At 41.0% G+C, this 15,725-nt stretch overlaps 1 protein-coding gene across 3 annotated transcripts in view; it reads right to left on the reverse strand.

The window, feature by feature from the left end:
- Window positions 1–1,864: 1,864 nt before the first annotated feature.
- The window catches only part of vapb (VAMP (vesicle-associated membrane protein)-associated protein B and C), a 131,590-nt gene continuing 117,729 nt past the window's right edge, over window positions 1,865–15,725 (reverse strand). The window contains exons 4-7 of one of the 3 annotated variants that reach the window (XM_048549727.1): window positions 13,823–13,903; window positions 10,446–10,472; window positions 7,813–7,983; window positions 1,865–3,023 (exon numbers count right to left, since the gene is read on the reverse strand). In XM_048549727.1, coding sequence (XP_048405684.1) covers window positions 2,865–3,023; window positions 7,813–7,983; window positions 10,446–10,472; window positions 13,823–13,903 — 438 coding nt within the window. In that variant the 3' untranslated portion in view covers window positions 1,865–2,864. The remainder of the gene's footprint in view (window positions 3,024–7,812; window positions 7,984–10,445; window positions 10,473–13,822; window positions 13,904–15,725) is intronic. The other 2 variants (XM_048549728.1, XM_059652891.1) reach the window with 2 other exon arrangements.

Below are 15,725 nucleotides of genomic sequence, written 5' to 3' on the forward strand. Positions count from 1 at the left end.
TTACGAGGATGTTGCCTGGTATGGAGTGAAGGTCTTACGAGGAAAGGCTGGGGGACTTGAGGCTGTTTTCATTAGAGAGAAGGTTGAGAGGTTACTTAATTGAAACATATAAAATAATCAGAGGGTTAGATAGGGTGGATAGGGAGAGCCTTTTTCCTAGGATGGTGACGGCGAGCACGAGGGGGTATAGCTTTAAATTGAGGGGTGAAAGAGGTAGTTTCTTTACTCAGAGAGTAGTAAGGGAATGGAACACTTTGCCTGCAACGGTAGAAGATTCGCCAACTTTAGGTACATTTAAGTCGTCATTGAATAAGCATATGGATGTACATGGAATAGTGTAGGATAGATGGGCTTGAGATCGGTATGACAGGTCAGCACAACATCGAGGGCCGAAGGGCCTGTATTGTGCTATAATGTTCTATGTTAACTTGCACATCAGATTCACCATTAGTTTTTCATTTGCTGCATCTCTGGTTAGGATTTATGTATGGGATATGTGGAGCAGTGGTAGCATCCCTACCTCTGAGGCAGAGGGTTCAAGTCCCACCTGCTCCAGAGGTGTGATTTAACGTGTCTGCTGCTGGTAGACTTGTAGTGCTTGTGAGCTGTGGCCGACTAGTATCTGGCCTTGAGTCACAAAGTTCTTGGAGTCACTGCGCATTTGTAAATTACTAGTTAACTCGCTGATAAATTTCAGGCTACCTCACTGAAAAATCTGATCTCGCCAACTGCAGTGGCCATTCAACCTCTCCAGGAATTGACTCCAAACTACCCCTCAACTTTGAAGATGACTCTGTACATGGTATGTTACATTATAGATGTTTCTTTTTAATGCTTTCACAGCATGTAGATATCACTAACAAGTCTCAAATTGCCCAAGAGATGATGGTGGTAAGCTGCTTTCTTGATCCGCTGCAGTCTTTGGGCTGGAAGGATGCCCAGTGTGCTGTTAGGGACTTCTAGGATTTTGACCCCGCAGAGGTGAAAGAAGTGACATTTTTCAAATCAGGAAGGTGAGTGGTTTGGTGGGAACTTGCAGGTCTTCACAGTGCCACAGTCTTTCTAGGCGGTAGAAACTGTAGGTTTGGAAGGTGCTGGCAAAGTGGTTTTGGTGAGTTGCCACAGTGCATCTTTTTTATTAGATTCCCTACAGTGTGGAAGCAGGCCCTTTGGCCCAACAAGTCCACACCGCGCCTTGAAGCATCCCACCCAGACCCATCCCCCTGAACACTACGGGCAATTTATAACGGCCAATCCACCTAACCTGCACATCTTTGGACTGTGGAAGGAAACCGGAGCACCCAGAGGAAACCCACGCAGACATGGGGAGAATGTGCAAACTCCAGACAGTCGCCCAAGGTGGGAATTGAACCCGGGTCCCTGGCGCTGTGAGGCTGCAGTGCTAACCACAGAGCCATCGTGCCATGTAGTTGGTATACTCTGTGAATCAGTGAAGGAAAGTGAATGTTGAGGTTGGTGCATAGGATATAATCATGCAGGCAGCTTTCTGCTGAATAGTGCAGAGTTTCAGCTGATTATGAAGCTCCACTTTCCTGGATAAGTGCATGAAGAAAGGGGTCATCCCACAATACAATGCTAGATATCCTGGCTGTGCTTGGAGTGAACATTTTATGTTGCACATTATACAGCTGTAAGTTGGTGGATGGATGGCTGCATCTGGTAGCAAATGAACATTCAACATGCTAGACAGAATGATAATAACCTTACTGTGCTGCAGCACATACCCATGTTGAGATATCTAACCCACTGGATGCAGTAGCTATGCAAATTCTGAAGGAACAACTGCAGGCAGGAAGTTCCAAATACAAGCAGGGTTATGGAAAATAAACAACATTGAGCAAACTAATTTAAATTTGGATCTTTATTAAGATGCTACATAGCCAAACAGAATTGGTCATTACAGCATAGACTTTTTGACTACAGTACTAATATTCATTGTATTCTCTCTGATAAACAGTTAATTATATACAAAACAGTTGCCCAACTGCTGTAGTCCAATATTGGATGATCAAAGCTGAAAGTACACATCTAATTTCACTGTAGTGCCTAAGGGATGTGTGGGGGCAACTATCCCACAATGTGGTTCTCAGCAGCAATGGCCTTGTCAGTCCACCGAGCTCCCAAATGCAGGTTGAGCAAATAGCAGGTAACAGTATTTGACTTTAGTTCCTTGTATTAAGTGTGAAATGGAATACACAAGGTCCTTTATTATTTGTCAAATAAAAGCATGGGACAATACATTAAAGAGTAAATGGAACTAGCCATTTGTTTTTTTTTTCTATTCTATTTTCTTTCTAACCCCAACACGGGCCACTTTAAAAGATGGCATTGACGGAAACTGTTCAACACTTCTCCCCTTCAGGGTTGGGAAGGACATGGCTCTTTTGAAAATATTACATGGCGTTGGTAACCTTTCCTTCCCAACCAATCCCCACCAGTTATACACACCAGGTAGAGATAGCACCAGCATTCATTTAGTGTACGTAAAGCGGTAATCCTGTGACAAGTACCACAAGCTTACATGATTAAAATGACACCTAAAATATGCCGTCACCACATCAAAATGTTGTCCCTTGTCCCTCAGCCACCCACCCACCCTATGATGTGAGAACTCTGTGCGTGCAACTTACTGTACAACTTTATAATTAACACAAGGTTTCTCCCGATAATCTTACTGTACTTGTGCAAAAGGGTAACTGAAAGGCAAGAACCTGTGAGATGCTGTACAATAAAGAGTTTTTTTTATTTTAATTTTTGATCATGAAATCATTTCTACCCCATGATATGGCAGATCAAACAAAAAGACAATCCAAGCTAACAGACCACCAGCATGCTGCCTCTATCTACAACACCAGCTTTCCCACAATTGTCCCCAGGATAAAGAACAGCACAACCATTGCGATCATCCGAGTGGCAGGTCCTTCTTCTTTGATCATCACATTCTTGGATAGTATAGGATTCCCAAGCTGAGGCACCCTCCTCATTCGCAGCCCATCATCCTCCTATGGTACAAAAACAGTTCAACAGGTCCTTTAATCATGAGGATTTGCTGACTGAGGTGAGCAACAGAAGGTCTTAGCAAAAATTTGTACTTCAGCTGGCAGTAAAAAGACACAACCAATATTCATTTGTCTCGATACACACAGACAGTGAAGGCATCAGTTTGACTGGGACGAAATGACCATATTGGGACAAGTAAACACCAGATATGCAAGGGAATTTCTGGAAACCTAGTTCTCAACATGGGACTCCATTAACAAACGCATAGAAATAGACCCCATAGTGTGACCTCACACTAAGAAAAAATAAAATCGTGTTATAGGGAAATCACTACATCTGCACAGCAGAAAGTTTGCGCTATCCAAACAGTGTCCCCTATTTATCAAACACATTTACAACAAATTTGCGTTAACGAAACATGCGTTATAGCAGAACTACATATATATTTATAACACAGTGACTTTTGTTAAAGTAACGATTTGAAATATTTTTGCCCCATAATCAAACACGGTTCCTACTTATTTATTTTTGATGGTAATGCAATCTGACTGGTAAAGACTGGGCACAGCAGACTGGAAATCCCTGCACTAACCTACTTATTATTGGAATTCAAATCTGTATTACAGCAAAGACATGCATTGAAAAGCTTTTCTCTGTTGTTCCAAGTGGAATTACCTAGACAGTGTCAGTCTTGAGTAAGTAGGTAGTAATTCATACTGAAATTCCAAAATTATAGTAGAATTTCAAAACACCTGTCAATTTGGAGTTGAATTGTTTTTTCTATTGAGAAATAAAAACCATACATTTAATTATATTATTAATGGTAATCATTTATCTTACTACAGGCAATTGGCTTTGTGCCAAACTTTCATTTTGCAGCTCCCAACAATTTTTATTTTATGCAGATTTTTAAAAGAAAGGTTTTCCAGCTAAAGCAAATTGCTGATCCTTGGCGTACTGCAACAGGTCGTCACTTAATCATCATTCCCCACTTTACTCCTGCACCCAAGATGCTGAGCAGAATTTTGCTATATAGCTGTAAAATCAAAGGACTTTTTTAAAAAACCTAAAAAGAGACACGTTGACATTCACATTGGCAGTGAACAACATTTTAGGAGAACTACCTGTATGCATTTAAGTTTTTGGTTTGAGAAACAGGCTTTAAGTTTGCCACTATTATTGTTTTCTATATAACCAATGTATTAAATTAAAAAAAAAAGTTGCTGGAAAAGCTCAGCAGGTCTGGCAACATTTGTGAAGGTTAAAAAACAGTTAATGTTTCCAGTCCGGTGACCCTTCATCAGAATGGTTCCTCAGTTCTGAGGAAGAGTCACCGGGCCCCAAACATTAGCTCTGTTTTTTACCTTCACAGAAGCTGCCAGACCTGCTGAGCTTTTCCAGCAGCTTTGTTTTTTCCCTTGATTTACAGCACCTGCAGTTCTTGCAGTTTTTACTAAATTTTTAAAAATGTGCTAGTGGAAATTTTTATTTAAAAATCACTTGAATCAATAGCCAAATAAATTCTTAATTCTTAGGATAATACATATAAAGCTTGCTTCAAATATAAATGTCAAAATTACACAGACGTCAAGCAGAAAGTTAAGAACCACTTTGCATGAGAGAATATGGGAACTGCAGATGCTGGAGAATCCGAGATAACAAAGCGTGGAGCTGGACGAACACAGCAGGCCAAGCAACATCTTAGGAGCACAAAAGCGGAGAGGGTTCTGAAATTAATAGGGAGAGAGGGGGAGGCAGATTGAAGATGGATAGAGGAGAAGATAGGTGGAGAGGAGAAAGACAGGTTAAAGAGGTGCAGATGGCTTCAGGACATGGTTGTGCAGTTTCAAGGCCGAAGAGATTACAAGAGAGTTGCAGTGGGAGAAAGATCCCCTAAGGTTTGTCTTTGTAACTCTTTACCTCAGAAGGTGCAAATGCTCTTTGGTTTATTATGTTTAAGGCTGAGATTTTTTGCCAGATTTTTTGGTCTCAGGGATCAAGGGGTAAGGGGATAGCTGGGAAAATGGAACTGAAGGCCCAAGAAAACAGATTCCTCTTGGATGGGCATAAAGTATTCCACAACACTATTTCAAAGAACTAGGGTATTTGCCAGTTGTCCTGACCAACAATTATCCCTTGGCTATCATCAACAGAATGAGAATTAGAATTAGATTTATTGTCTCTTGTACTCAGGTTACCAAAGAGCAGGAGTACAGCGAAAAATATTGAATATCACCAACTCACAGCGTCGTGTAGGTATAAATCTTAGGTACAAGAAAATAGAGAAAATGAAGAAAGATACTATAAATATCTTTAATATAGTGTAAAAGTTAGGAAAATAAGAAATAAAGTTAAAAATGTAGATAACACAGTTGATAAGGGCTATAAGCAGATGGCCTGCTTATTACTACATTGCTACTTGTGGGCTTGCTTTGTTACAAATTGGCTACCAGATTTCCCATGCTACAATAGAGTCATATGGCAGAGAAAAAGTGCTTCGGTCCAACTCAACCGAACCAACCAGATATCCTGAACTGACCAAGTCCTATTTGTCAGCATTTTGCCCATATCGCTCTGAACCCTTTTTGTTCATATACCCATCCAGATGCCTTTTAAATGTTGTAATTGTTCCTGCCTCCACCACTTCCTCTGGCAGTTTGTTCCACTCATGCACCTCTGTGTGAAAATGTTACCCCTTATGTCTTTTTTAAACTTTTCCCCTCTTACTTTAAACTTACGTCCTCTTGTTTTGGACTTCCCTACCCTGGGAAAAAGACTTTGGCTATTCACTCTATCTATGCCCCTAATGATTTTATAAATCTCTATAACGTTACCCCCTCAGTCTCCAATACTCCAGGGAAAACAGCCCCAGACTAATTAGCCTCTCCCTATAGCTCAAACCTTCCAGTCCTAGTAACATCCTTGTAAATCTTTTCCGCACTCTCTCAAGTTTAACAGCATCCTTCTTAAAGAAGGGCGACCAGAATTATACGCAGTATTCCAAACGTGGCTTCACCAATATCCTATACAGCTGCAACATGACATCCCAACCACCCCTGTTTACCTGTGACTCCATGTGCAAGGATCTAAGCACCTGCATCCCTAGGCTTCTGTTTGCCAATAGATTCCAGGAGCCTACCATTAAGCATACAAGGCCTGTGCTGGTTTGCCTCACCAAATGCAACACCTATTTATCTAAATTAAACTCCATCTGCCATTCCTTGGCTCGCTGGCCGATCTGTTCAAGGTCCTGTTGTACTCATCATAGAATTCATACAGTGTGGAAACAAGCCATTCGACTCAACAAGTCCACACTGGCCCTCCAAACAGCATCCCAGCCAGACCCATCCTCTACCTTTCCCCTGTAACCCTGTATTCCCATGCCACCACACAACCTACACATTCCACAACACTATGGACAATTTGGCACAGCCAATCCACCTAACCTCCATATCTTTGAACTGTGGGAGGAAACCTGCAGAAACCCATGCAGACACGGGAAGAATGTGCAAACTCCACATTCCACTCCGAGGGTGGAATCGAATCCCGGTCCCTGGTGCTGTGAGGCAACTGTCCTAACCACAAGCTACCGTGCTACACTGAGATAATCTTCTTCACTGCCCACAACACCACCTATTTTAGTATCATTTGCAAATTTACTAAGCATGTCTGCTATAGTCACATGTAAGTCATTTATACAAATGTCAAAAGGCAATGGACTCAGCACTGATCCTTGTGGCACTCCACTGGTCAAAGGCATCCAGTCTGAAAAACATCCCTCCACTACCACTCACAAGAAAATTTTGCATCCAGTTGGTTAGCTCTCCCTGGATCCCACGTTATATAACCTTACTAACCAATCTACCATGCAAGACTTTGTTGGAAGTTTAAATCCATAAAGGCAATATCTACCGCTCACTGCCTACATCAATCTTCCTTGTCACCTCTTCAAAAATCTCAATCACGTTATTGAGATGTTATTTCCTTGGCACAAAGCCATGCTGACTATCCCTAATCAGTCCTTACCTTTCCTAATACATGTAAATCCTGTCTCTCAGAATCCCCTCCCACAGCTTACCCACCACTGATTTAAGGCTCACAAGTCTATAGTTCCCTGGCTTTTCCTTACAGTATTAGTTAGAACATAGAACTGTACAGCACATACAGGCCCTTTGGCCCACAATGATATTACAAACTTCTATCCTAAGCCTAAGGTCTATCTAACCTCCACCCCTACCTTTATGCTACCATCCATATGCCTATCTAATAGCCACTTAAATGATGCTAATGAGGCCAACTCCACTACCCTCTCCGACAATGCATTCCACGCCCCTACCACACTCTGAGTAAAGAACCTACCTCTGACATCTCTCCTATATCTACCTCCACTCACTTTAAAACTTTCCCCCCTCATAAGATACCTCCACCCAAGGAAAAAGTCTCTGGCTGTCTGCTCTATCTATACCTCTGATCACATTGTACACCTCTATCAAGTCACCTCTCATCTTTCATCGTTCTAAAGAGAAAAGCCCTAGCTCTCTCAACCTTTCCTGGGAAGGCCTTCCCTCCATTCCAGGCAACATTCTGACAAATCTCCTCTGCACCTTTTTCAATGGTTCCACATCCTTCCTGTAATGAGGTGACCAGAAATGGACTCAATACTCCAGGATGTGGTCAAACCAGGGTTCCAAAGGATTCCATAGCTGCAAAGTGTTTTGGATATCACAAGTTTGTGGACAGCACTGTATAAATGCAAGCTTCTCTTTTCTGTTTATATCCTGGGAGCCTCACCTTTAACTGTTTGTTCTCCTCTCGAAGTCTCTGAACCTCTGATTTAAGTATCCTGCAGTCGTCCATCACTTTCCTCAAGTCCAAATCATCTGAGGAGCTGGCTGATTTTGTCATCATGGAGGCTTCTGTTTTCAGTGAAGTGGAAGTGACTTTATTCATCTCCAGCTCATGCTACAGAGAATGGTCCAAAAATATTTATGAAATGGAAGGAAATAAAAATGCCACATCTGAATGTGAACCTATCTAAAATTATTTAGATTAGAATGATTAACATTGATATCAGTTCTGTTACAGGTTAGTGACACAGGAGATAAGGATTTTGCTCATTGTCAGTTTGGCTAATTAGCAGCACTCTCACCTCCAAGTGAGGTTGTCATTGGCTCAAACTCTCCTACAGGACAGCAGCAGATAGTTTGGTCCACAGGCCAACGCAAGCACTGACCAAGGACTGCAGTGATGGAGTTGTCATCTCTTGAATTTCAGCTCAGATCCTGCAAGCATAAGATCCTAAAGCAGGGAGCTCTCCTGGCTAATGTTCATTCCTTAATCAACATTGAAACCAATTCACATGGTCACCTGTCTTGCTGTTTGAGGGATTGTTTGAATGTTTGCATTCTGGTTATGAAACCATATTGAAAATATGAATGTGCTGGCTGTTAAGTGACTTAAGGGTGGTATGGAAATGTGAAAGACCACCATATATGCAAGTTCCTTCTTTCAGTGAAACAAATGGCACAAAGTTTTCTTCCCCTCCTGCATAAGTATTGGACTGTTCAAAGGACAATCACTGAAGAAAGAACTCCACACTGCCCAGCTCTACATCAGCAATATTAGTCTTGCTGGCACTTAAATCTGACAATGCATGGCCTTTGAGAAATTCGATTATCAGTCACTTCTAGAGAACAATGTTCTCTAAGTACGCTTGCTCCACTAAGACCCTTTTTAATGTTTCTGCTTCGGTTGAAGTTGTACACAGGTCCAAGGAGTGAAAAGACTGTTGTATTACTTCAGATGTAGATGTGCTTGTTGGTGCATGGATTTAGAGAGACTTCAGGACATAGTGATTGGTGAAACATTCTAACAAAAACAATACAGAGACAGATGTCACTGAAAAATCGTTTGCAACTGAAGGTTGAGGGATCCTGTGGAGTGTGTTCCATGTCTTCTCACTGGCGCCTGAGTCATTCAACTGCATGAGCATTGAAAACAAAGGTAAAGATAAATGAAAGATAAAACTGGAACAACAATAAAAGCAGGAAGCGCCAGGAATGGAGCGCAAGAGCCGTCAAAGTCTGAAATGGAAAAGACAGGTGATGGATTAGACCATTCATCAGGGTATTAGCACTGGCTTCCCAGCGTTTGTAATAAAACAACTGGGATGTGGATGCGATGAACACAAGGCTGTCTATTTTGTACGCTGTCCTGGCCAAGGACAGTCACAAAGCTATTAATTTCAAATGGGTGCACTGTTTAGTTTTCAAGTGGGTTGCATGCCTTTAAGGGTATTATTACAAATCACCTAAATTTTATTTTAGTGAGTCTTCACACACACACACACACACACACACACACACACACACACACACACACACACACACACAAAGTGTGCATAACCACTTATTCAGTACACAAGGTATCTGGCATTGACCTTGAACAGATAATACTTGTTCACATGTACAGATACATTGTGTCAAGGGTAGGGATGCCATGATAATGTTGAACATTACAACTGATGTTGCAAGAAAAATATCTACTGTGTCAAGAATAACAATATTTAAAACCATGTTCTTGCCCTGATTATGTGTCCTGTAATATACTGTCACACTATATCTAAAGAGGTAGTTTGAACTGTCAGAGCTGCTGGGTGTGGGAGTTCCTGTATTTCTTTTTGTTACACACAGCAGATCACCAACTCTCAATGGGGAAGAGTGACATGGAGAGGTGAGTACAAGATTGTTCATCATACAGATGATACTGTACCTCACCAAGATTAAGTGATGGAATTCCTCATACTGCAGGGTAAATGAACCCTGAGCAGGGAGGACCACTTTCAGGAATTCTGCACAAACAATGACAAAAGTTGTAGTCAGTCCAACAACATTCCTACAAGGAGTTCCTGATTTCCACTCCACACAGGAGATACAGTGGATTGAGAAAATAAATATAATTATGGAGTGGAATCTGGATAAAGGTCCAAGTAACATTCTCTTGCACCCCAGGCAAGAAAAGCAACAGGATTTCCAGATTTATCGACATCCCGTCAGAGGTAAAAAATTCAAAATGGCAAAGACCATCAGGAGTCCTTGTATGAGACATCCCTCGATTGCAAAGAGACCCCATTATCATAGCACATGATGGGATTATATAATTCCATTCTTTAAGGTAGGCTAGTGACATGGTATAGTAGAAACATGATCTTATTTCCAATAGAGTCCCACCATTTGAACTATGGTTCATGTGATGTGAACAGTAGAGATACTGGTACTGAAATCAGTATGTGCTTGAAGTGGAGTATCACAACACATACATTATCTATCATGACATCACCACACCCAAGAACTGGTTAGGACAAGGTAGTCAGTCTGAGACAACATTAATCTCACAACCGTGAGGGATTACATTCACATCCTTACATTTCTCTTTCTGTGTACCGGACGCCACTGAAAAGTTAAGAGAAAATGATGCAGAGTTAAAATTACAAATACAGCACGTGGTGTTTTAAAATTCGACAAATATTTCCCATATCTGCCATCTCTGCACCAACACTAATATTTAAAAATTTTTGATTTGTACAGTATGTGGCTGTGACACCGAAGCAGTTGATAGGTCAAGTTCCAGCAGAAGCGCTTCTTTCATATTTTGAGTGAATTATAAGCATTTTAATTAAATTTATAGAAGACCATTCAGAATTCTGGGGCTGTTCGTCCTTTCAATTTGGCCTAACTCCACTCTTTTCTCCCAGAAGGCCTGGAAATGTTTCCTTTTTGAGTATTTATGTTGTAGGTGTCTACCTATTGCAAAGATGACAAAATCTCCCTCAACTCATTCTCACCTTAGGTACCAGTGAACTCAAATAATGTAACTTACCCATTTCCATCTGGCCAATTTCGGTGCTTCTCAAGTTGGAGTTGGAGTAAGGTTTGACAGCTGCTTACAGCCGTTTAGTATGTGTGGGCCTGGAGTGGAGCCAGGTTATATGATCTAGGTCTCACAGCTATGGTCATCAGACACCCACATTCATGTACTTTCATTTTGGGATGCTGACTTGATGCTGGGATTGTGGATGTTTTTGAGTTCCACAGCCTAGGGAGCGATAAGTTACCAATTACAGCAATCCAAAAGCAGCTCCAATTGAGATTGGAAAAACCTGTACAGGTTATGTGGTCTCACAGCTTGTATGGTGTAGCTCCTCACTTTGTGGTACTTGTCAAGCATTGTAAAAGACAACTTCTCCAACCTAAACCTTGAAATCAATGTTTCAATGGAAAGAAAAAGAGAGAGAGAGAGAGAGAGAGAGAGAGAGAGAGAGAGAGAGACACACACATAATCTGAACGTGGGCCTTAAACCATTAAGACTCTTGTGGTAGAGTGATAGCGTCCCTATGTCTCAGCCAGAAGACCCAAATTCAAGTCTCACCTACCTTTGCCAACAGAGGAACCAGACAGTTTGTATATGTAATGAAATTTCAAGTGCTCATCCACGTACTTTTAAAAGATTGTGAGGACTCACCTGCTCCTAAGCTGTGTAATAACATCTCTGAATAAGCTGGTTTGAAAATATCTTTCAGATAGTCACTCGTAAATCCATTAAGGCATTTGGGAGAAACAACCTTGCCTAGAGAATGGTGAGGATGTGGAACTCACTGACACAAGGTGGTGAAGTAAATCGAATAGATGTATTGAAACTGAGGTCTTATTTAATGAAGTAGGATGGAAAGTGATTCATGAGGACACTGAACAGGGACATGGTCCTCGAGCCGTTGGGACAAAGGTACTGTTAAATACAATCTAATACGCAATTCAATATGGTCAGAGATACGGCTGACTGTAGTCTAATCAGGTGTGTTGTCCAAAACATCACTGCTTTCTGGCATCAAGATGAGTGTGAACAAGATGAAACAGCAATCTATCTCAAGTGAAGCCCCATTATAAATCAGGGTACACTTCATAGATGAGCCAGTTTCAAAGTGGTCCAATTACTATGTTGGTGAGGTAACACACAATTCAACAGTGAGAAAATTTACCACAGTCAGTTACTTACCAAGAAATTTCTGTGTGTTTTCATTACTGTGAAAGCTCACCATGTTCTGGTTAAAATATTCCATTACTCTTACAATGTTAGTTGATTTCAGCAGATCAATGGATATTTACTGCAGATTGTTTTGGACATTCATTACAATGCTTTAGAGCAATTTGCTCCTTTGCCCAAATACCAATCTCAGCTCAAAGCTCATCCAATTGGTGCATTCAGGGGAGTCACAAAGGCTGGTTAGTGATTTTTCTGTATTGTCGAAAGCCTGCCCTCAGACTGGACACTTTATTATTACAATGTTATTAATGTCTATTGTCCTTTAACAGAGCATGGACACGTTTAGCAGCCTATAAACACAGTTGCAACTCATTTCCAACATGCAAAAGGATGAGGAGAGGAAAAAATGGGCATTAGAATTGAAGTCTGAATAAAAAAAAACTTCATCCCTATTTTCAAAAGCGGTTCAATACAAACACATAAAAGAAAGGTTTTTGTGCAAGATTCAGGATGTTGGGGAAGGGTTAAACAATTTACAGAATATTGGTTGACTAACAGGAAATTCTGAAGTCAAAATAAATAGGCCATTTTCAGATTATCGAACTGTAACCAGTGGACTGTCAACAATTTATGATCTATAATAATGACTTTAACAATGGAACCAAATACACTGTAGCCATTTTTGCTGACAATATAAAAAATAGATATGGAAAAAAAGTTGTGAGAATCTGATTGAAAATACATGATTCTTAGACAGTTTTCAAGTTAGATTATGAGCAATTGTACCACTTTTGGGGGAATATAGAACTAGGACTCAGCTTTATTGTGTCACTATAGGAAGAATGTCATTGTGGTGGAGAAGGTTCAACAACATGTTGCCTAGTTGGAGCATTTTAGCACTGAAGAGACGCTGGATAGATCTGGCTTGTTTTTTTAGAGCACAGAAGGCATGGGGAGGGGGCTTCCTAGTTGAAGTGCATAAGATGCTGAGGGGCATGAACAGGGTAGAGAGGAATCAGTTGCTCCTCTCAGAGTCAAGAAGGTATAATTTTAAGATGAAGGGCAGGGGGATTTGAGGAAATTTCTTTTCAGTCAGAGGGTAGTGGGGCTCTGGAACGTAATGCCTAAAGTACAGGCATGAAACCTCACAATCTTTTAAAAGTATGTGGATGAGCACTTGAAATTTCATAACATACACAAACTGTCTGGTTCCTCTGTTGGCAAAGACAGAAAATGAAATGATAACGAATATATACAAACATCCAATAATAGCAGACATCATAAGATCCAGCTGAGCCAAGTGATGGCGACCAGTGGAGAGCAAGTGTTTGTATTCCACAATTGATCAACATGATTAAAGGTTGGAAAACCGGCAATGAAAGAGTAATGCTCAAGTCAGCAACAAACAATGGCCATGTACAAAAGCAGAATGTGACCTCACCAACACTGAGATTTGATTGTTTAGCTGGTACAATGCCTAGTTGTGTGTAGATGAAGTCTGTACATTCAAACAGCTTTCTGTCTTAGAGCTTCCTGCCATTTTCATCAAGTTGGTGGTTAAAATTAGACTGAATTATGTCTCAGTTGGGCATCTAATTACTCTGGTCATAAAATGCCCACTTCTTGTGTTCCAACTTCATTAGGTACCCAATTCTGTAGCAAGGATACTTCAGTCAATCAGCATCAAGTGATCTTTGTGGGAAAATAACCAGTGCTGGGGTTCCCCTCCCTCCCTTCCAGACAAGACCCTTTTCAACTTACTGTTTTCTCATTCTCAGAGGGCATTTCAAAGACACACCGCAGCTTGGAATCCATTAAATCATCTGGCTTCGCCTCTTTCCACTGGAAACAATCAGTAAACAGGTTAAGCATTTCATCACTGACAATCCCTTGTAAATTAGCATATCAGGCAGAGGGATTGCTGCTAATCCATTCCACACGTATGTGATCCATTATACCAGGAAACAGAATATTTGGAAGATCTCATGTAGTTCACGGAGACAGTCAGTGGGAGCTCAGTTAGGTTGTCCAACCGATGCCACTGGCCAACATCCAATTTCATCTGTATGCAGCTATTCAGGAATCACAGCTCGCAAGCTCAAACAATAGTAGCACATTGAATAGACTGAATTTTACACAAACTATACGAAGAGGTCGAAATTCACGCACAAATTGCAATACGTCAAACTCAAACACAGCAGAGAGCTACTAACTTTTAGTGGCATTGATAGCCAGTCTTAAACTGTATGTACAAGCACCGGGTGTGATGTCAAGGTTGGATAGGTGACCAGGGGGCAACAACTGAGTATACAGGTAGGTGGGTGACTCAGTGAAGAAAGAGAGAAAGAATAATGGACTTGGGAGCAAGAGTGAGATGAACAGGCCAAGGTGTTAAAGAGAGAGCGAGCGAGAGTGCGTGCAGTGTGCATGCACATGTATGTGATTCATGTGCAAGCACACGTGTGAGAGATAGCGAGGTGGTTGCAGAGGGACTGCAGACTGACACAGGAAAGTGGAGGGTGTAGAAAGAGATGACTTTAGAGGTTACTCATTTTAACACTGCACTTGAGGAATGTTTGCTAATGAGAGTTGCGAGCATGGATGTGTTTAAATGTCCATTCTCAGTAAAATGACTTTGCAGCATGCTGTTGTCATTTGCTTCCACTGATCATCAGGGGCAGAAAGGTTAAATTAAACAGGATTTGCCTGTGCAACACATTTCACGGACATTCACCAAATCATCCCCTGGACATTAGTGGCTGCCTTGAATGAGCACTTTCCCACTGTTACTGGATATCTAAATGTGGCCTTGCAGTTAGTGCTGATTTGTCATTTTTCATTACAGATAGAAAGCGGTTTTAAGAGGCAGCAAAGAAATGCAGTTATTTAATGCTAGGCTTCTGACCTCGTTCCTGATGTTAACAATTTTCCATTTTGCACAATTTCTTCTTCATTATGATCTTAAAGGGGCATAGTTCCTCCAGCTTAGTAACAACAACGCATTAGGAAAACCTTGCCTCTTGACCTGCTGTTAAGCAACATCATATATCCTCAGTAAATCTTCGTCGGTATATGTAAATAGCACCTAGTCAACAGTACTTGTAACTTTGGGGAGAAACGGAGTCTTAAATGCATATTTAAAATTTGGCATTTCTGTTTCCCTTCCTGTGCACTGGATTTGTCGCAATATCTGCCCCAGAACCGAGAGAATCAAAAATAATTAACTCCTATTTACATCACAAAACTGTGAATTCGAGGATTAGGGTTTGTACAGACCCAGTTAGAAACAGCCTTCCTGCAACCAGCCTATCTATACACCCACTTTAAGAAATGGTTCTCATTATTCTGAACGTGAGAAAATACAGGTTGGCCATGTCAACTGCAAGATTAGAATAAAGTATTCTGCAGATGGAAGTGGAAAGTTATAATGGGACATAAACAAACAAAGCAAATGGACAAAATTGTGGAAGCTTAAGTTTAATGTTGGAACATACAAACTCATCCACTTTGGATCCAAGAAAAGACAAATCAGAATGTCAAGAGCCTTAAAACCTGTTGAGGAAGAAACTTGTGCGTTCGTGTATATCCGTACAACTATTGAAAACTGGTACAGGTACAACAAAATCTAACCAAAATAGTTGACGCAGTTCGCCCTTATCACGAG

The sequence above is a fragment of the Stegostoma tigrinum genome, chromosome 19, assembly GCF_030684315.1.
Source record: "Stegostoma tigrinum isolate sSteTig4 chromosome 19, sSteTig4.hap1, whole genome shotgun sequence".
Classification (NCBI taxonomy): Eukaryota; Metazoa; Chordata; class Chondrichthyes; order Orectolobiformes; family Stegostomatidae; genus Stegostoma; species Stegostoma tigrinum.